The 23,084-nt window shown below is 32.7% G+C and overlaps 1 protein-coding gene across 1 annotated transcript in view; it reads left to right on the forward strand.

Moving 5' to 3' along the window:
* Positions 1–23,084, forward strand: part of LOC113392175 (tachykinin-like peptides receptor 86C) — a 76,302-nt gene that overhangs the window by 34,156 nt on the left and 19,062 nt on the right. The window contains exons 5-6 of the mRNA XM_064215393.1: positions 10,367–10,501; positions 15,929–16,006. Coding sequence (XP_064071463.1) covers positions 10,367–10,501; positions 15,929–16,006 — 213 coding nt within the window. The remainder of the gene's footprint in view (positions 1–10,366; positions 10,502–15,928; positions 16,007–23,084) is intronic.

The raw sequence follows: 23,084 nt of genomic DNA on the forward strand, positions 1-23,084 counted from the left end.
TATTTATGATATAACTTATCTAAGAGCTGCAATTAGTTAGTACATTAAATAGATGCTACCCTTTTTGTTAAGTCGATGTAAACCATGTGAGTAAGCCCTTAAGGCGTATCGTTACGATTTAATTACCAAATATCTCATACATATAATATTTACTTGAGAGTTCTTGTATAACTATAGAAAATAGCTATGATAATCGAACATCTTAGTTCCCAATGTTTGTGGCGCATGGAAAATGTAAGGGGTAGTTAATATTTCTCATAGAGCCAATGTATTTGGACTGGAATTACCAACAGATTCCCATTTGCAAGTCTTTATACCCATAAAAGTATAACACCTCGCCTTATTGCCTCCACTGGTGACAGGAGGGCTGGTTTTTTGGCCAGAGGATCGGAATTGCGATTCAACGGGGAAACGCTGCTAACATTCTTGCCACCATTCCACGCGGTCAAGATTTATACATTAACTATATTTAATTCGTATTTCTATATATTTAAGGACTTAATGTTAATAATTCTTATATAAATAGATAGGTGCTCATAAATATATTTTTAAGTTCAAAAGTATGTAGGAAATTACAAGCAAACCTTGTATTTCTCTCACTTCAATAATCCTAAGATGAAGCGAACGAACACGACCGGAGACAGATCAGGCCCCACGGCTCTACGACCTTATTGAGGCACGGGATTGTAAATACTTACAACTTTATGTCTCCTGCTACTGAATACTTCTCAATGAAAAATTCCAATTACTCTTATTGATACAGCTCGACTTTAAAGCCCTCAGGATCTGCAACTTTATGACCTAGACAATGTGTCTATAGTTTTGAGTAGGTATAATTGTACATAATAAATGTTATATAAAAAGTGTAAATAAAATATAAATATTTTGGAAAGGATTCGAAAGAAGATGATATGGTTTCGATATTCACTTCAGACACAGGTTTCAGTGAATCTCGACTTTTATGTGTTCTTCACTATAACGTTTAATGTATTATGTTATGTAATTAGCAGTCTCATATTATAGCAATTGGAGCCAAATTAGTTTATATTGCGTAATATGTGAAATGAAACAGGATCAAATCTTATTACATTATACAAAAAAGCGAAAACCTGTTCCTCTAAAGTGTTCCTCTGACCTCAAAACTCGCTGACGGTGGTTTTCACCACATAGAAAAATCCAAGCCTCAACTAGGACTGTGAATAATTCTCTGCACCGTTTTGAGTTTTATGTCTATAACAATACTGAGTAAATTTTCAAAGAGCACCGGGGTACTTATGCTATAATTTGTGGTTCCAGGACATCCCCTTGTCCTATTGCAAAGGTTATCTCCAGGTAGTCGAATTTGACCATATTTTTTTACATGACGGAACATTGTTGTAATTTAAGGAAGTTGTAAGTAGTATTCTTTGTCAGTACAATAACTGGTATATTTATGATACCGCACAAAGTTCTACCACCTATAAAAGTATTTATTTATTTTCACAAACCTAAAAAAGATATAAACTTCAACAAAGTCAAACCTCTGTTGAACCCTCAGTTGTTGGAGGGAATATAATTTGGTGCCAATTTTTACTAATAAAAACTACAAAACTTATTTATATAAATAATAATCATGTAATAAGACGTAGCGTCTTTTAGCGAAGGTTTTAGTATATAATCTTCTATATATACATATGTATAAAAGCGAAATACCATTCACTGCTTAATCACGAAATCTCTGAAACTATAACACCTAGAAACTTGAAATTTGGCGGGTAGGTTCTTTATAAGGTGTAGACTTCACCCTTAAAGGGGTAAAACGGGGATTGTTTTTTTATTCGCAGTTTCAGCTAGTATTATTATATAAGTACATGTGCTCCGCCGCTTCATTCGATTTGTTATAATTGAAAGCGACTATTGAAATGACGTGTTTATTTTATGCTCTTGTTAACTTCTGTTTAAATTTTAACAGATAATTTAATCGACGTCTGTTTTGACACGGCACATTTCCCTCACGTCAATTTTATGCTAAACTTTGTAAAAGATAGGCCGACGTCAAAACTCAATTTAAGTTGTTATTTTCATATGGGCGCCTTTTTGTAATCATTGGTGAACTTTGTCGAATTTCACTGATACATATATTGCTAAGTTGTATTGTTGATTCCACTGTTAGGTAAAGGCTTCTTCTTCTGAGAAGGTTCTAAACCGGGTTGATGGGTGATATAATTTCAATTATAACAAAAAGGCAAACGAGGCAGTTTTCCTTACGATATTTTTGACTACTGAGCATTATTTTTATAAGTTTGGTAGCTGGACTGATAAACGACTCTGTGCCCATAGTTACACGAGCTCACTCATCCTCCAAACTGGAACACAACAACTACCAGTATCGGTACTATTTATGGGCTTGCGTAAAGTGGTGATAGGGCTTTTGATTAGTTGAATAATAAACAATGGAATACACGGAAGCTCCTTGGTGCTAACGTTTATTGCTAATAAAGATTACATAACAATTTTTTTTCGGATCAGATTCTACCGAGAAGAACCGGCAAGAAACTCAGTAGTTACTCTTTTTCAACATTTAAAAATACAAAGTCATGTTAGTTAAATACAATTACATAATATATATAATTACAATTAAAATTAAATTTTTCACAAAGGTCATTGACCGATTGTCAAAAATTTGGTCCAGAGACAAACACTTCACTAATTTTATAACAAGTTGAGCTTTATTTTAAGATTAAGGAGAGTCATTTCATTTTATCTATCTTATCTCCTTAATTATCTTCATAAATTGAAATGTCAAGTGTTCATATTGTTTTCTTTTTAGAATTAAACTTTATCTGCTAATCTGAGATGGTCTACTGATTAAAACTTGAATTTTCAGCAATGATTTGTTGAAACCCATTTGTGCTCGGACAGGCTCAATTTATGTTAGTAATTAATCTTATTTTTATTCAAGTAGAATATTAAATCAAATCAAATCAAATCAAAAAATCTTTATTTGGACATACACATTTTACAGATCATAGAAATATATACATACAAAATAACAAAAGACACAGAGAATGTGATGCCCAAATTGGTAAACCACTCAGCTTATGTTGAAATCATTGTAAAATGAGTTTCAACGCTGGTATTCTGTGGTCGCCAGTCACGTGCGTCACGTCGCAGGTAGTAAATAAATACAAGATAAATAAAAAAAGAAAAAATATTAAGATTTGTGTGGTTATATATAAATAACAATAAAGTGAACGCCTTAGTTAAAGTCCGAACGCTCGCTTGATCGAACGTTAACAAACGTCACGGGACTTATCGAGATACTCGTATGTATGCACAGATAATCATTTAATATTACAGTGTATAATAGTGTCTCCTAAACGAAACTACCTAAAGAAGAACTGTTAAAACTAAAATAAATATAAAATGAATGCTACAACAGGGGGTAAGTTGAAAATAAATTTTGTTAATCCCTCATTATGGAATAGATTATGACTGAAATTGAATTTGGTAATACATAGTACAGTCATAATGATTTAATACGCGCTTTTCGCAGCTAGCTGTGGGTATAAAAATAGTAAATTTTATATAACATATATCTAATTACATTTTTAGATTGGGGGTTTCAATCATTACATCAAGCAATCAACGTGCTTGACAAAATACTGTACATATTTGCTGAGAGCACAGGAGCATCGTCACGCTGCCAAAAGGCCATATCAAAAAGGTAATAATTTACACCAATTTTACACAAAAAAACGTGCGAAGAAAAAAAAATGGTTATGTCTATTAAGAATGTAATTGTAAATCTGTTAAATACTTTTTAAATTTGTTCCTAAAGATATTTAATGTTTTCAGGTTTCGAAGAGGTGGCGGCAGGTTGTTCCAGCACTTTGTCGCAGTGTAAATAAAACTCCCCCGAAAGGCAGCAGTCTTATATGGCGGCATGGTCAACGAGTAGGACGATGCTCGTGTTTCGTGGGTTAGTCTCTGTTCGCATGCCCATTTTAATTTGTGATAAAGGTATGGAGGCATTTTGTACTTCACTATGCTGAACAATAATGTCGCGAAATGTAACTGTCTGCGATAGTCCATCTTTAACATCTTAGCAGAGGTCAAATATGGGGTAACGTGTGAGCGTGGAGGAACGTTGAAGCAATATCTAGCACAGGCATTTTGAACCTTTTGAATAAGATTTTTAGTACGCATTAGTAACCTCGGGCCCGTTACGATGTCAGCATAATTTAATTTCGAAAGAACAAGTGCCTCGCATAAGTTTACTCTCACATGAGGTTTTAAGTATTTACGAATTTGATATGATAATTTTAACTGATAGAAACAATTTCGAACAATGAAAAAAGCCAAAGGTACGTCTTCGAGGAGGTCAAACATTTTTTATGCCAAAAAATCTTCGTAAGCTGCAGTATTTAGATTGCTTTTTTCACTCCAATAATGTTTATTGTGGTAGTTAGTAATACCATCTTGATCAAATTTGAATTTGTCGGTCCAGAGGATTTTTTAAAAAAAGATGCATTTTCTATATCCTCATTAAGAGGACAGTCCTTGCGGAACGCCTAAATAGCACTTACTATTTTCAAAATATCTTAAAACTGGAGCATTCATTATGGATGAAAAAAACACTCTCCAAACACTGAAATCGACCTTTTCTATTAACATTTTTAAGCTATTTAGCTGCTAGTTATACTAGTATACATGTATTTTTGGTTAAATGGGGACACAAAAGTGTAAATAATAAGTTCACCCTGTTCAATTTCTATTATATCACACAATATTATAATAATTTTTATTTAAATATTGCTTACTTTTTGGCATTCGTCGTCCATACTTTTTAGTATGGAGAAAATAATTTGACGGTATTGACTTATTATTCGACATCGCTGTTAATAAATTTTCAGTCCCTCCCCAGAGCCCAAGGTGGCAGTACGTCAGTTTTTATTTCGAGCCGAGTCTTATAATTTCGCGAATCGTCTACGCACACATAGACAAGTTAGCATAAGGGTGGGGCGCGAGTGTCGTGAGATGCAATTGTTAATTTTTACTTTTCAAGAAACCAGATAGACTAAGTAAGTATTACTAACCGGTCTATCTATTTAATTTCTATCTTGTTCAGAATGAAATGGGAAAACGTAAAGAAAATTATCGAACACATAAAAAAATACCAATTAAAAAACATTATCTGTTAAAATTTTAATTGTCTAGGTTCATGAGATACAGCCTGGTGACCGACAGACGTACAGACAGACAGAGGGACGGTCAGTGGAGTCTTAATAATAAGGTTACGTTTTACTCATTAAGTATGAAACCTTAGAATCACTACTTTTTTAAGTAAATTTTTTACCTAAGTTTAGTTCGTAATTGTAAGTAGAATTGTTATGTTTTTGACAAAATGGTGATGATTGATTAATGTTAACATTGTTTAATTTGAGCTTTAATTGTTATATTTCTAATTAAATTTTTGTATATAGTTGTATTTAATTTTGTGTAAAGGCATGGGGTGCATTCGGACAGTTAGACAGGGGGTATATTCGTACGCGTACGAATGTGCCCCCTTTAATTTTATTAACCACCAGTATATCAAATTTTATATCTTATCATTCGTATATCTTATCAATTTTTTTTTATGAATTAATATGCATAGAAACATATCTTCCCATAACACCAGAAGACGTAAGATACAGAAAAACCAATGAAGGAAGAAAACCGAGTAAATCCATACTAATATTTTAAATGCGAAAGTAACTCTGTCTGTCTGTCTCGCTTTCACACCAAAACTACTGAACTGATTTAAATGAAATTTAGTACACAGATAGTCTAGAGCCTGAGAAAAGCCGTAGGCATTTTTAATTGGAAAAAAGTGTTGTAAATAGTTGAAAAGGGGGGAAGAAAGGTTGTATGAAAGTAATGTAATTTTCTTTAACTTTTTATGTTAAATTCAAACGCGTACGAAGTCACGGGCACAGCAATTCCCGTGTATATGCAGATACACCTGAAAACATTCAACTAGAAGAGAGACATATACAGAAAGAATTTAAAAAATAGAACAGAAAAGGAAAGCCAGTTATAACAATAAACCTGTATAAAAGACCGATATAATAATTATAAGTAAGTATAATAAAGTGCAAGTTGTATAATACTATATAATGTGATGTAAAAATAATATGAAAATATTGGCAAAAGTTTGCTATATTGCATTATTTGAATTTGGGCATCTCACTCATTAAATTAGCACACCAGGATAATATAATGTTATATACTAAAGGCTCAAGTACTATAAAATGAATGGTGAAATTAAGAGTGAGCAGACAGTAATAGCACGTACAGTATTTAACAACAATAGAGGAATATTCTTTATTAACGTTAATTATTAGGCACTCTAATCTTTGTTAAAACCAAAAAACTTTTGAATTTCTGTTTCCGCACGAAGACCTTGCCACCTCGCGTCCACACGAAACGCCATCCCTTACTTCTACCTTCCTCTCGTGCTTTGAAAAAAAGGTAGCGATTAATAACGTCGCAGCTCCCCATCGATGATGCCCGACGTATCGACGCCGCGCCGCACGTGCGCCGCTCGCAGCAGCTCGTCGCGCAGTGAGCGGCGCGTCAGCCGCACCACAATAGGACGCGGTCGCACTCGCTCGCCGTCAGCCGCCGTGGAACGTCGCTGTCCCGAACGCTCTGCACTCACTATGTCTTGTTCGGTAAGGTCGAGACCGAATTTCCTCGCACATGATATAACGATGTTGAGCGTGTTCTCACCAGACTTCTCGGCAACGCAAGCCAATTCGAGATCGGTTGCAAAGTGGTCCTGTTCCCTCTCATTAATCTCCATGCGTAATCGCAAAAAATCCGCTTTGCTTCTCTTCGGTTTGGCTTTGAATGGCAGCGTCTTGCGATTCCAAAGCGGAAATTCTCTCTTCAACCGAAGTCAAGCGATTATTAAATTCCATCATGTTCGAGTTCAACCGAAACTTCTTCTCGAAACAATGACATATCTAGAGAAACAGATGCCATTTCCTTTCGTAGCAGACGGATCTCCTGCAACAGTGTTGCCGACACGTCCTCGCCTACGTTTGCATCGGCGAAGGTATCATCAGCAGCATCCTTGGGGTGGGGGGAGGAGGCCAGAACAGGGGTACATAGTTTTGGACTCCCTTTATTCTCCCGGCACATCCATTTGCCGTTAATCCTCGTATCTGGGCCAATATTTAAACAGACCCGGTGATATCGTGACGCGCATTTTGCGCATTTTACATCATCTGTTGTCGCGAGGAATTTGCCACAGTGCTTGCACTTATTTCCCATGATCGATATGAATGAAGTACAAAGTAGTGTTAATGATGGACGCTAGATGGCGTTGTAAAATGTTTTTAATTTGTGTTTAAAATAAAATTATGTATATTAATGGAAAGAATTATAGTCACTAAGTTGGGACAATCACTATTTAAGACATTGATAAAAAATTTAGATTAAAAATAACTTTTTTCTTTCACTTCAAGGTTACGTGGGTATATTGTAACAGACCGTTCAGAGTATTTTAATGGTATTTATGTTAATAAACACTAATAAGGTCTTCCCTCTATAGTTTACTCACGGAATATTGTCACACTCACAATTTTTTACAATAATAAAACTTTTTAATAGAATCTTTGTCTTTTATTTAATTTAAAACTATTAGAGCCACAGAATCACCTGTCACTCCAACGACGTGACGTGACGCTATTACCAGTACTTTTGAATTTCATAGCAACAACACGCAGAGTCCCTTTGCTGGACTAAGGCCTCATTTTTGTAGAGAAGGTTAGGATTTTCTACCACGCTGCTGGAATGCCGGTTGGTGGATTTACTGATTGCAAATTTTCATCTAAAACAAGCGGATTTAGATGAAAATTTCGATTTTTTTCTGTACCGTCCGTTTTAAATCTAGTTGTCCTTGTCCTAGTGTAAGCCCGCATTGATCTGTTAAGATTATCGAGTTCTAAAAACTGAACCATCTGGTTTATCACTTTTGTATTGACAATTTACTAATTAAAATAATTTACTCTCTACCACTGGTTCTCCGGATAAAGACAACTGTGCTATGTTATATGAGTACAATTTATACAATTATTTTATATATTAATTATAAGGCTAAGGCTAATCTAAATATATTTCGGACCTTAGAAAAGTCCTTCTGGATAGTACCAAATATTCATCAATAACGAAAGAATACTCATAATATTTTCCGGTATGAAGGACATTTAAAATAAAATGATAACTTTATTTAAGTAAAAATAAAAGCATTTTTGAGACGTCATGTTACAGGATTGAGTTATATGTAGAGCTACCACCGGTTCTTTATATTTTATTTTAGGCATTTAATTCCAGAGTTCTATGTCAATCAAGTATGAATAATTATGTTAATAGTGTAAGAGCTAGCATCGTCGCAAAATGAGGTATAATAAGCTGCTTAGGGTCAGCTGCTAGTTCGATTGGGATGCGTCCAATCTGGCTTCTGAAATCGGTTGCTTTTTCCTATACATATTCCATTTGTACGGATGCATAGAATGGAATTTTAATTATATTAAATTTTTATGTCTTTTTAGCAATGTAAAGTTAAGTTAACCAGACAGTTTTGCGGTTCCTCGCTCTGTGCCAGACTCTATTGTTGTCACTAAAAATTTGTTAGTGTAGTTGAAATTTTAATATAATAAATAAATGCTATCAAAAAATCTAAAATTAATTTAGCAGACAAATAAATTAAAGTAAAAAAAAAACATTTATTTAATGCGGTCAAAAGAAAAAAAATAAACTTTTATACTAAAACTTTACTGTAGGTAAACCTAAAGCATAATTTCACATTTGACACAATTTAATATTATATAAAAAAAAATTCGCGAGAACAGAAGTAATTATTATACTTATATTAAGTACTTGTATTCGCTTCGTTTGAAAATATTATTAGATACAACTATTCAGATTTAATTATTTTATTTAATTCATTATCTACACGAGTAAATTAACCGTAAACTAAGTAATTACAATTAACTAAACATAAGTCATCCAAACTGAACGTGTATACAAAATTTCAGCTCCATCTGTTAACTGTCATTGCAAGTTAGATAAAAGCTTGTAAAATACCAATGTTTAGAGCCGGACCGATTTAAGGCTCGAGTTCATAGTTCGGCCAAACATTTGGATCTGATAATTGGTATAGATCTTAGGTATACGGCAAGTGACATAAAAAAACTGATCTTACTTATAGATGCAAAGGTCAAAAGCATTTTAGTTTTTTTGTAAACGGGGAGTGTTCTTTGAGGATACATTATTTACCAACATTGTTCATATATTTTCCTCCTAAACCGCTATTCCTGAGTTATTACCATTTGAAAGATCGAAATAATTATAGGTCCGGTCCGGTAATATATTATTACTTTATCAATAAACGTATTTTAAGTTATGTTGCTATAATTATGTTCTGCAATAAAGTTATCGCATAAATAATTTTTCTTCGCAATTATCTTTACTGTATAATACGCTGATATTAATATTATACAAGTTCAATTAAATTCTTAGTGTAATGGCTTTTAGTTGTGCAGACAGGGCACAGATTATTACGCCAATGTCACGTAGGAATACAACAAGTTGTTCTTCCACGTTTTTTTGACATTAATATAATCTTACATTGATAATATGTTTTATTTATAGATAAAAAAATATTAATTTAAAAAAAAATACCGTGGATCATTGTAACTACAGACATCGGGGTTCTTTGTCGAATAAACACATTGATTTTAATAAAAATATAATTTACGTGCTAATATTATTGCTATATATACGTAATCAAATTCCTATTAAAGCTGATGTAGTAAGGAAAAATACTGGCAAATATTCATTAAATGCCTCTTACCATTCAAGTGTCATTCTCATGTTAAGAGAGATAATTTGAATGTTGAGTGAGCCAGCGTAAAAGGCACTAAGATCAAAAATATTTCCCAAAGCCCTTAAGCACAACAACCGCCAGGGTGCAGGTGCAGGTGATCTCAAATTACCACACAAAAAGGCTTTTTTTCAATAAGACCGTCAGCGCTCTATTCTCACTGAGGCTGTCTAAGACTTGATCGGCGAGGCCCCCAAAGTGTGGCAGCCGTTTATGTGCGATGGTGATCATATAACATCATACCTGATGCACCATTAGCCAGTTTTTAACACAAATATTTAAAAAAATATATAAATTTAAATAACGCTATGTACATATACATATTTGTTACAACAAGAAAAGAAAAGAGAAAATTTACAATTATTTATGTAAATAGATAGAAATAATTGTAACGAATAAATATTTCAAATATTTTCTGACTCGACGTCTTAATATTTTATATGTAACCAGGTACCAGGCGATAGTAAGGCCGATGCGGCCTCGGATGTCGAAGACGTGTTCACTCATCATGATAGCTGGAATATGGGTGAGCGGGATGCTGCTCGCCATACCGTGTCTGCTTTACTCGACTACTAAAGAATATCGGTAAGTGTTAAGTTGTATAAATATATTTGTAACGTAGGAGGTGAGGCACATTCATTATTATTTTGCAGTTCCAATCCTAGCAATGTCAATCAATAAAATAACATTTAGAGATAATTGCTACAACAGTATGGGTGGTCTTATCGCATTATGAACTATGAACTATAAAGTCCAGCAACGCACCTGCAAGCGCCCCGGTGTTGTAAATGTCCATGGGCGGTGGTAATCACTTCCTATCGGGTAGGCCTCCTGCTCTTTTGCCCCCTATAACATAAAAAAACCTCTTGTAAGCACATATATTACACATATTATACATATATAATGATATATAGGTATATTTATAGGTATTTATCGAATTTCATCAAATAATATAAGGCCAAAATCAGAGTAAATAAACGCAAGACAATTTCTATGTTTTGTGTTATGTGGCAGGAACCTTTTGACTCTTAACTCAAAAAATAATTTTACTGATAGATACTGATAATATTGCTTAACTTTAGTATATTACAAAGTTTTTTATTTACTAAGTGAGCTTACTTGATTATAGGGCATTGTGCAAGCCCGTCTGAGTAGGTACCAACCACACATCAGATATTGTACCGCCAAACACCAATACTCAGTATTGTGGTGTTCCGGTTATAAGGGTAAGTGAGCCTATGTAACTACAGACACAAGTGACGAAACCTTCATCATAAAAAATAAGTAATATTTAATAATAAGAACCAGGTCTTAATATTAAAATGCAGATTGTATAATACGACTAACTTTTTAATACTGATAATAGCATAACCCACTTCTAGATCAAATCAAATCAAATGTATTTTATTCAAGTAAACTTCAAAGAAGAGTTTTTGAATCGTCAAAATTTAAACCGTTTCGGAAAGCAGCCTCCAGCAAGAAAAAACGGCAGAAACTAGTATCGTTCCTCTTTTCAAATAAACAGATTTACAATGCCGTTTTCACAATTAGTGTCCTGTGATGGAACCCAAGCCTTAATCGAGGCGTTTTTTTTCTAAAAAAGGATTCTTTTAATGAACATTAAGATTTATGTATTAATAAACTTTTTAAATGGTAAATTGATTATATATAATATTTTCCGGTATCTTATTATAATATTATTGCCCAAAAACGTTCTCTGTGCCGTATGCAAACGGAAACTAGGGGTAGTTAGATGCCTTTGTTCATACAGTCACATCAAAAACCTCTAACGTTTCCTCCATAATATATATTTGTCTGTATTTCATGACTGTCATGATCTTGACGTAATTGTTTTGTGATAGAATTCTCCCAACCAACTCGATCGAGTTATTAAGAGCTGTGCCTACATCATTTCGCAAAACCCCTCGGTGTTTTGCCTAGTAGTCGTTCGAGGTTTTCGATGTTTACGTTCCTATATTGATATCCTTTCAATGATAACTTTGCTGGTAAATAAATTTAAATCGTTTGTCAAAAAATATATGAAATTTAAACTGATTTTCTTTTAATTCTCCATATGTATTAAGGATCAGTGATGACTTCATATTTAAAAATAATAATTCGAAAGTGCTTATTAAAACCTACACGAATAAAGTATATTTTGATTTTATATAAAAAAAGTATTACAACACACCTTGTGAGCAAATCTATGGACATAAAGTAAACACGTGTAGCCTCAACTGTTAAACGTTATTAAGGTCGAGAATATCTTATCCTTTGGGATGTGAATCCAATGACAAAACTGTGCAACGCTATTGTTGGTTAACTATTACAGTCAATTTATTTATCAAGAAAATGATCCTAACATATCGAGCATGACCGACGTAAGTTTAATTACAAAAATCAATAATAATGACTTCAAGTGACGCTTCCCTTAAGCATCAGCGTCACTTGAAGCGTCAATAGCGCAATGGTTTACGGGCTGCCTAGCGATGTAAAAAGCCGCAGGATCGATCCTGAACCCTTGGGCTATTGTGGTCACTCCTAACACAAGTGATAAGCTTACAAGATGGGATATATAGGAATATTATTAATTCCTTAATTAATTTCAATCATTGCAACTATTTTTAATTAAAAAAATGATACAAAAAAATCATCAACACCTTGAAATATTGCAAAGTAATTTTTCATATATTACCGTTGAGTACTTTGAGTTAATGCGTAAAATCGCGTATGAAAAATCACTGACACGTTTTTTTTTCATTTTTGATATATATAATATGATTTTGACGTTTGAAGTATTTCCCTACTATGTGATTTGTGCATATGTTATTCAACTACAGCAACGTGTACAGCCTGTAAATTTCCCACTGCTGGGCTAAGGCCTCCTCTCCTTTTGATGAGAAGGTTAGGAGCTGCTCCAAAGTGGGTTGGTGGATTCACATGTGGCAGAATTTCGTTGAAATTAGACCTGCATGTGTCTAATGTTTTCCTTCACCGCCGAGCGCGAGATGAATAATAAACACAAATTAAGCACGTGAAAATTCAGTGGTGCTAGCCTGGGTTGAACCCGTAATCATCGGTTAAGATGTACGCGCTCTAACCATTGTGTCATCTCGGCTCTTACTCTACTCCTTAGCACAAATACTTACCATTCCTTAGCTCGTGTTCTTTACGTAAATATGAAGGGAGCGCTTCGACTAAGAATATTATCAGCAGTCACCAGTCTCCTTTTTAACCGCTTAAATATATTCCACTGCGCTGTCGCGGGTACCGCTGCTACTTTCTGTAATTCTCATTAATGTTCTTTCAAGTCTAGTGTTTTGATTTATTTTTCCACACTTCAAAAGTATTTCAACATCAGTTATTTTCCTTTGATTAATACCGTAAGAAAGGTTATGGTGGATTGAATTTTACTTTGGTTTGATCTTTTACTACAATTATTCATTTGCTAAATAAAATTCATTTTTGATGTTTAATGTCACGGAAACAAAATTATGTTTACAATTAATAATAATAAGACGAGACCAAGGTTCAGGGTTTAAAACCCATTGAACTAATGAAATATTATTGGCACTCAACAATGATAATTTCCGTCAACATCGAAATCAATCAGGACATATATTGGTGATACAGCTGATGTAGTTTGGCGTAAAATTAAAAACAAACAAAATCAAAATATACTTTATTCAAGTAGGTTTTTACAAGCACTTTTGAATCGTCATTTAACAAACTACATTAAGCGAAGCTACCACCGGTTAAGAAATGTAGATTCTACCGAGAAGAACCGGCAAGAAACTCAGTAGTTACTCTTTTTCAACATCTAAAAATACACTAATGTTAGTGAAATACAATTATATATGTATGTAATATATCCTGCCTGGAAGTCAACAAGCATTAACTCCACGTTTTTTTATCCTCCACGCTTGCATCGAAAAATATGCTGTCTTTACCAATGTATCTTTTACAAATTATTTGAATTTATGAAACGGCAAAGTTAAAAATGTCTGCAGAATTTTATTATAACGTAACATAGTAAATTCTCGGTTTTGAGTGGTCTATGATGGAGTTAGTGACTAAGCTGCCAATTAGTGTCAAATCGCTTGAAATCTTCGACAACTTTACAGTTTATGTTATTTTATAATATTTACTTTATTCTATTAATACACAACACACACATCCTACGGCTTAAAACTGAATTTTGTACAACCTATTTTTCTTTAGTGCGATAAAGAACCAATTAAAAACAATTTACACTCTTTCATCATCATATATATAGATAAACATATTTCTTATCGAACATTCTTATAATAATTATCATTTTGCTAAAGTCTTAACAATCACTAATGTTTATCTAACGTTAGCTTCTAGAGCCAAATTATAAGAAGTTTTAATAGTATTGAACGGAAAGAGTCAATTTAATATATATTTTTTGTTTTAATACGCCCTGGTTGGGCGTATTAAATATTTATTGAGTTTTTCAGTCGAAACGAAAATGTTTAATAGTAAGCCTTGAAGTAAAGTCGTTGTGTCTGCACTCAACCTCTTTCCGGTCGTGTCAGATTTGCCATCCCATGGGATTATGAGAGTGTGTGCGCTTGTGGTTAGCATACAAATGTACACTATAATATATCCTACGTAGTTCACTTGTTTCTTTTAAGACTGTATGTTTCTTTTAATGTATAACATAGAAAATCATAGACCTCTTTATATATTATATAAAAATACAAAGGAATTGGAAATGTTATAACAGTAAATTTTTAAATAACGAATCGGTTAGGATATTGAAATAAGCAGATGAAATATTCAATTATAGATCACAAAATGAGATTTAGTCTTATGGAGTAGCGTCCGAGACCGAATAATGCAGGCAATACGTTTTATACCCGAGCATACGCATGTGAGCCTGGTCACAGTTGTGACGTAATTTTCAATTACTACAGACTATAAATTAAATGGGTGACATTTTCGTCTCTGTCAGATTATCTAATTTAGGCCAAACTAGTTAATGTTCACATTGTGTTTTTATAAAATTAGGTTGCACACAGATTTGGGGAATCTGTCACTGAATTATCCTTTTAAATAAATATTTAAATATTTTTAGACAAACAATTTATCTTAAAAAGACATATTTTCTTTTGATAAGAAATCTGTGTGATGAAACTTGGTGGTAGGACTTTGTGCAAGTCCGTCTGGGCTTCCCCAAAACTCTCACGCGTCACATATTCTACCGCCGCAGCAATATTTGGTACTTTTGTGTTCCGTTTTAAAGTGTGAGTGAGGAAGTGTAACTAAAGGCACAATGGACATAACATCTTAGTTGCCAATATTGGTGGCGCATTGGCGATGTAAACGGTTAATATTTCTTGCAGAGTTTTTACAATGTTAATGGAAGGTGGTGACCACTAACCATCAGGTGGTTCATTTGTCTGCCTACTTATATAATAAATAAAAAAACAACTATAATGAAATATAGGATATAAAAGTTAATTTATGGTGCAAAACTAAAACTCAATGGAAAAAAAATATAGATACGTATTCTACAAAGGTAGTTTATAGTAAATTAGCAGAACATTGGTTCAAAGTCAGTTGGATTAACCGTTTGTGTATTCAGTGTACTTGCATATCTAAAAAACTAAGCGAATGCTATTATTAGATCTCATATTAAGTAAAACTTCCCTAAACGTCTATTTGTGACTTGGAATCATATTTAATAGATATACAGTTTCATCAATATTCTACATATTTTTATAGAAATTCGCTTTCTAGTTGATAACTCATGTTTGCCTTTTGGCTCAGATCTAAGTGAAGTATCTGTTGAGTTTAACATCGGAAAGTTTCCGCAATGCGGTATAAAAAATATTCTTGATATTTCTTGTAACGATTGTCGTACCATCCTTAGTTGTGTATTTATGTTCCGGTCCGATGTACGCATAATCTTAGAATCGACCACTTTGAAGACAATATATTATGTATTTTATAAGTGATTAATGAAATATATTTTCTTTAAAACAGATCTAAGGGGATATTAAAGACTGCGTGCCTGCTTTCGTGGCCTGATGGTCTGCCTGATGTCTCCTACATGGATTTCGTGTAAGTTTATATTAATTAACTCATAAATATTTCACAGATCGTTTGAACGATTGTGAATAATTACACGATTCTGCTCCACTACAGGTTACATGAGATAGAATTTTATGTGAAATATTCAGGTTTTCTCACATATGTTTCCGTATCATCGAACACAAGCTGAATTCTAAACTAAAATTGATTTATATTATAATTAAGTGGTTCGTAACTGTATTTGAAAAATTGAATATTGGTCAAGATCCACGTGTTTGGTCCATTAGAACAGTTCTCAAATAAAATGAATATGACTGAATCTCCAAAGCGAAATGTTTAGTCACTTATTCGAAATTTTGCGTCGTTAATCGTTATTGTTTAAAATATATGAGCATATAAAACTTCAGTCTCATAAGTTTGCACCGCCTGAGATGGCATTATTTAATTATTTATATTTATTTATAATTATTAATATTATTAGTGTTGACAAAGCATGGATTTTTTAAAATTCTAGTATAAAATCCAATGTTGATTTTATACTAGATAGAATTGAACTTGATAAAAATTTCATCGATTGACTCGTAAAGTAGGCATAAATTGGTATTTAATCATTTCATATTGTCATTTAATAATAAAATAAATTAGCTAAACTTTACTCCTTAATAGTATGTAAGTAGATAAAGTTCTAAGAACGTAAGAAATGCCGCAAATAATTTCCGTAATCGACTTCAATGATACAAAACCTACAATTGGACCGAAATGAGTTTATAAATTGGCGCTATTCGTTAAAACCCAATAAAATAGATCCTCTAAACGATAATCAATGAAATAAATTCAATTGAAAATAATTTATTTACTAAATTATTTTCAATTGAATTTGTTTAACAATTGCTATTCTTGACGGTTTATATTCACAAAATTGATCTTCTACGAGTAAAATCAACGCATAATTTTATAGCATTAGATCTACTCAGAAGTTTTTTTAAATAAAAGAATTTTTAAATATAACTTCACTCGTTTATGGCTTCAGTTTTTATGATCTAAAGTTATATTATCGTCCTCGGTCGGAAAGTCGAATGGCGCATTGTCGGTTTCAAGCGTCATAGAGCGGAGGCGTCAACGGTATAACATCAATTTATTGAATGCGGATTATGAAAAAAAATATATTTACTTGGATACCGTTCACTTAGAAGTAATAAAGAATGATTTTTATGTTATCCTAAAATGTATTGATATATTGTTAGTGTGTTTGAATGAACGACCCATTTAAAACTGTCCCACTAATACTGCTGGGTGGTAAGGCTCCAACCAACCACTGATCACATATTTTATGCGTAGACAGCATCATTTGATATTATTGTGTTTGGTTTAAAGGGTGAGTGAGCCCGAGTAACGACAGGCATAAGGGACATAACTCTTTAGTTCCGAAGGTCGGTAGCTCATTGGAGATGTAAGATGTAGTTAATATTTTTTCAACGCAAATTACTATAGGCTTTGGTAGCCCAATACCATCCATTAGCCCATCGGCCTAAATATTTTATGTAAAAAATATCTTAATGTTTTAGTTGAACTAAAGATTGAGGCTTTTATTTTAACCATTGACACTCATTTTACTTAGGTAGTTCTTCTATTTTCATCATAAATTTATAATGCTGATTACTCATATTTTTAGATCGTATTAAAATATCAAAGTAAATTTGCACAGCCCAGGCAATATTAAAGCTCATAATAGAACAAATTTTTTATTGTTTAGACGTAAGTTATGTTTCAGAAACGAGGATAAATCGTCGCTAAAGGAGGCTATATTAAAATGATCGTTTACGTACATGCCAAGTAGTAATATGTATGTATGTACTCTTGCTTTGGTTAATATATAAAACGAAGCGCAAAAGTATTTCAACCTTTAATAGAATCAAACTCACTTTTTGTTGCCAGCCTTGTAACTGAGCTAAAACATTTGAGATGAAAATTTTTGTGGCCATTAAAGTTGGTTGAAAGTCCGTTATTTTCGCATATTTCGGCAGAATTTAAATATTGTGCATAACCTAAAAATGTGCTACTTACTTATTTAAAAAATATATTTCGCAATTTCGTTTTTTTTTTTTTTATACGAAAAGTTTGGATGGCCATTTTTATTTTATATTATAGTTACGAAATTTTGGGTGATGACATACAAGATGTTAGTTATTTGTGCAGTATACTAAATCCCTACAAGAGGTCAAGGACCTATGACCCTATAGAAGCAGGTACCTTGGAAGAATCGCTTCATAGATATATATTATCTATCGTTTCCGATAGTAAACGACGGTCTAATCAGTTTATCAGTCTTAAAATATGAAGAAATAAATACATTGGATTACTTACCGTGATTTCTAAAATACTCTTAACTGTAGTAAAGAAACTTTGTAGCGAAAAAAAAATGAACAAATGAAACTCTTATCTATTTTTTTAAAGAGTCGATCTTTGCTCTACTATTTTAAATATAATTAAATAATTATATAACGACTGGACAAATTGACTCTTCTATATGATAAGGTAGGTGAAACTCTGTCTGTCTGACGACGACCGCTGGCTACAGTATTTATTAATATTAGTATAGCCTAAATACTCGCAAATAGTTCGAGCTGTGGCAACTCCACATGATTATTATCAGTGTCACGTTCCGAATAGTGTTAGGATAGGACTTTATGGAAAGGAGTAACGTATAAAGTCAGACCACAGTAATGAGCATATTTATTTTTACATTAAGGTACCAAAAGTCTTGATATATCAATGGAGATATAAAGATCAAGATTATTTCATCATCACATCACATCATTTTTATTTATTTTTTTTATTAAGGACAACTTACAAAACATACACCATTTATAGGTTAAAAATAAAGGTAATTACATATTTAGCTAAGTGTTGTTTCAATTAAAAGTTATCACGGCATGGAAAAGGACAATTTTATCTATTAACCTAACACAGCTTTTTTCTACTATGTTATACAAAAAGGGACAGAAAAAAAAATACTAACAATAATAATACAATATAAAAAATGCAAATTACAAAAGACAAGACAATTACAAATTACCAACTAAATTTTAAACAACTAAATTTTAAACAAATTTCTACAATCCTGCTTTTAAATTTTGGCAGACTGTCCGAAAAAATGTCTACATCAATTTTTTGATTTTTTATAAGTAGGTTATACTGTCTAGGTAGCCTACTTATGATAGCATTCTGTCCCAAATTAGTTTTTGAACGTAGAATCGAAAAAGGAGCGTATTTACTTGTGCGGGGAAACCTCGAGGGTGCATTAATATAATTTTTTTCTACGAGGTTGGGACAGTCTAATGTACCGTTAACTATTCTGTAAAGAAAAATCTGATCCAACAAATGTCTCCAATCGAGCAAGCTATTTAGCTTAAAGTATTCTAACCGACTATGATATGTAGGCAACTGTTTTACCTTATTGCATTGATATGCAATGTGCCATAGGAAACGCTTTTGAACCCTCTCGATACGTTTGATGTGTACATCATAGTGTGGAGACCAGACCTGAACACAATATTCTAGACCAGATCTAACCAAGGAAGAATAAAGGCCAATCTTGGTCTGTGGTTTCTTAAAATCTTTACTATTTCTTATTAAAAAACCCAGCATTTGAAACGCCTTTGTTAATATCGCTTCTAAAATCGGTAAGACAGTTTCGCAGTTCATCCTTTATAATGCTACGAAGATCAGAATGTGACAAACAGGAGGGTGTGCAGTAAATATTATCGTCATCAATGCCGCGAAGCTCAGTAGTACCGCGCTTAGAAATATTAATGTTAGAACGGGAACTAGGTGACAACGTCGGCCGTACTTGCGTGTTTGAGTTGTCTTTCTTAGGAACTTTAGAACTGCATTTAGGGCATAGCCACTTTGATTTCTTATCAGTATTGAGGCTTTTAAATTCTTTATTGGATATACTGATGCAAAGAATGTGAAAATATGATGAACACGACCGATATTTCAAATATAAATTGTCTTCGATAGTTGATTGAAACGCAGAACAGAGCATTTTCGTTAATTGTATCGGCGTTCGGCGTCGTAAGTTTCATAAGACAATAATATTATGGATGATTTTAGTTTTATTTAAAAACGAATAAATCTATTTTTAACTCACTTGTTAACAAACAATGCAGGACGAAACGAAGAGTGCAGGTGCGAAAAGGACGAATTATTTCACCTCGCAGCCCGTCTCTTTTACTCGAGGTGAAGAGGAGCCTACCTCAGCAAGCGTTCGCGTCGCATGCAACAACTCGGGGTTATTTTTTTTTCCAATATTGTACTTGCTGCACGTTATACTCTTTTTGTACTTATAACTGGTTATACACTAAGGTTAATTATGCGTGAAATAATTAGCAAATTTTAGAGAATAATTGAAACACGTCCGCTCTCGACTAGTCAGGAATGTTTCAATAGTCTGTGATACGGAGATTCCATGATAAGGTTTTCTTAGAGCCTTTTGAGTAATCGGGACGGCTTTCTAATCATATCTTCCGAGATTCGTTATCATCTAAATAATAATTACATATCCTAAACAATACTCTTAATATAAAATGTTCTATACATTCTTATTATTTTATATAGATAATTGAATATTTCTGAATGTTTTCTGGGTTGCTATTGTAAAAGCGTATTGTTCAACAAAATAATGATTAATCCTGTGTACATACATAGTTCAAGCTTTCCGGTATGAATAATTTCTGGTATTAAGATACCAAATTCATAATTAGTTTCAAGGCTACTAGCTGAATTTTGAAAATATATCACACATAGTGTTGTTTCCGAAAGTTTTATGCGCGATTATAGAAGATGTAATATTATCTAATTATCTTATTGCTGAAGCAGACGCTGTAGTTATAGTTTTCTTTGAAAGCAGACGACTTAAAATGTCGCTCAGATTGCATCGTTTGTTAGTATAACGCGCCATTAGTTAGATCCACTAAGTAAGTATCTCTATAAGAAGTTCTAACAGACAAACTTTTGAACGTAATGAAATGAAGTTTCACTACGCTCAAAGTCATTATTGTTAAGCGCGTTAACGGTGGATTAGCCGTTTTCATGAGTTTTTATAAAGGACTGAGCCAAATATTTTCAGTTACTTAAACAAAAAAATACTGTATAAAAGTTTAGGTTTTTATCAATAGAATTTGTCGAATAAATCTAAAAAAAAATCATTACTGATATTTGATAATATATTTGTTTTGTATATATATGCATTTTAAATGCATGTTCTCAAAATGTTAACAATTCAGTGTGATTCAAACGCCATGTGATTTTTACCCATAAAAATGTGTTGTAAGTTATTTCTGTAAAAACTACATAAACGAGCAGATTGTATTCTTTAGAATGTATTATTTTAAAAAAATGTATTCCTAAGACTATTAATAAAAATGGTTATTGAAAAAAAAAAGGAATAAAAACGAACCAAGGGATATAAATGCACAATATTAAGTTTCAAACTTATTTATTTATTATCCTTATTTCTACAAAACTACACAGTTAACCGAAGAAATACTTATGCAAATATAAAGTTAAGTCACAAACACAAAATGCAAAAAAAACTCAAAATCATAAGAACCGAAAAATTTATGGTTACTATGAGTGAGTTTTTAATTTATAACCTGTGTCCAATAGATAATTATTTCTATAAATTATTATAATCCTTTAGATATTTTATTTTCTATATATTAAAAATAAAACCCATTAACAATAATACACGGAGTAAATAATGTCATCACGAAGATTTATGTCTTATGTCATTGGCTTGACTGATTAGTCGAGCTTATACAACGTACGGAGTTAAACGCACACAAGCATAAAAGTGTCAGCGCTCTTTATTGCATACAGAAACAAAATATATTTTGAATATAAATACTTAATTAGATGTTCTTAAATATCTCCTGTTCATATATAAGATCTTCGATGTTAAATATCAATTCTATTATACATCAAGAATCAAAATAAAGTTAAATAATTAAACGCAAAAAAAAAACAAACGAAAATATTGTAAGATAGAACAATACAAATACTTCATTGAACTTCAAAGGACGAAATATTGCACGATATTATGTGAAGCATCATCTGATGCTTTATGATCGACAAAAATATTTCGCCTTATTTCTGCATTTTTGTTTTATTATTATACGCTTATCAGTTCACAGAATCAAGGTAGTTTGTGTACTGTTGTGAGGACAATTTAATGGAGACCGTGGACTTATGAGAAATTCATTTAACTTCATTGAAACGTAATATAAACTTAATATACCAATCGCAGTGTTACTCAGTGTCGAGAGAATGTAATGGTTCAAAAATGACACAATACATTGTTACGACTGATGGTAGACACTTAGATAACAATATTTCACTAATGGTTTAAGTCAACATTAGATACATTAATTATTCAGAACGAGTTAAGAGCCACTGCAAGCCACGGGTGAGATACGAAGTTCTTATAGAATAGCACTCTATTCTTTAAGAAGTCAGTATCTCACTCGCGTAATGTTAACAACCCACTCTCGGTATATCTTTTAAATTCATCCTTCTCACGATCCTGCTTTGTTAGTGTGTCTTTACGTATCGCTCATTAGTATTATTATTGAACAATATATTGAAACAGTATACTTTATATCAAGCCAAGTCTGAAGCTGACTCTAAAAAATATATAATTATATTATACATAAGCAGCCTGTAAATTTCCCACTGCTGGGCTAAGACCTCCTCTCCCTTTGAGGAGAATTTTTTGGAGCATATTCCACCACGCTGTTCCAATGCGGGTTGGTGGAATACAAATGTGGCAGAATTTCGTTGAAATTAGACACATGCAGGTTTCTTTACGATGTTTTCCTTCACCGCCGAGCACGAGATGAATTATAAACACAAATTAAGCACACGAAAATTCAGTGGTGCCTGCCTGGGTTTGAACCCGAAATTATCGGTTAAGGTGCACGCATTCTAACCACTGGGCTATCTCGGCTCTTTATATAAATAATATATTATTTTATATTATGTATATATTTATATAGCCGTGATAACATTCCGATGTATAAACTATTCCTTATATATAATTAAAAAG

Source organism: Vanessa tameamea, chromosome 7 (genome assembly GCF_037043105.1).
Source record: "Vanessa tameamea isolate UH-Manoa-2023 chromosome 7, ilVanTame1 primary haplotype, whole genome shotgun sequence".
Taxonomy (NCBI): domain Eukaryota; kingdom Metazoa; phylum Arthropoda; class Insecta; order Lepidoptera; family Nymphalidae; genus Vanessa; species Vanessa tameamea.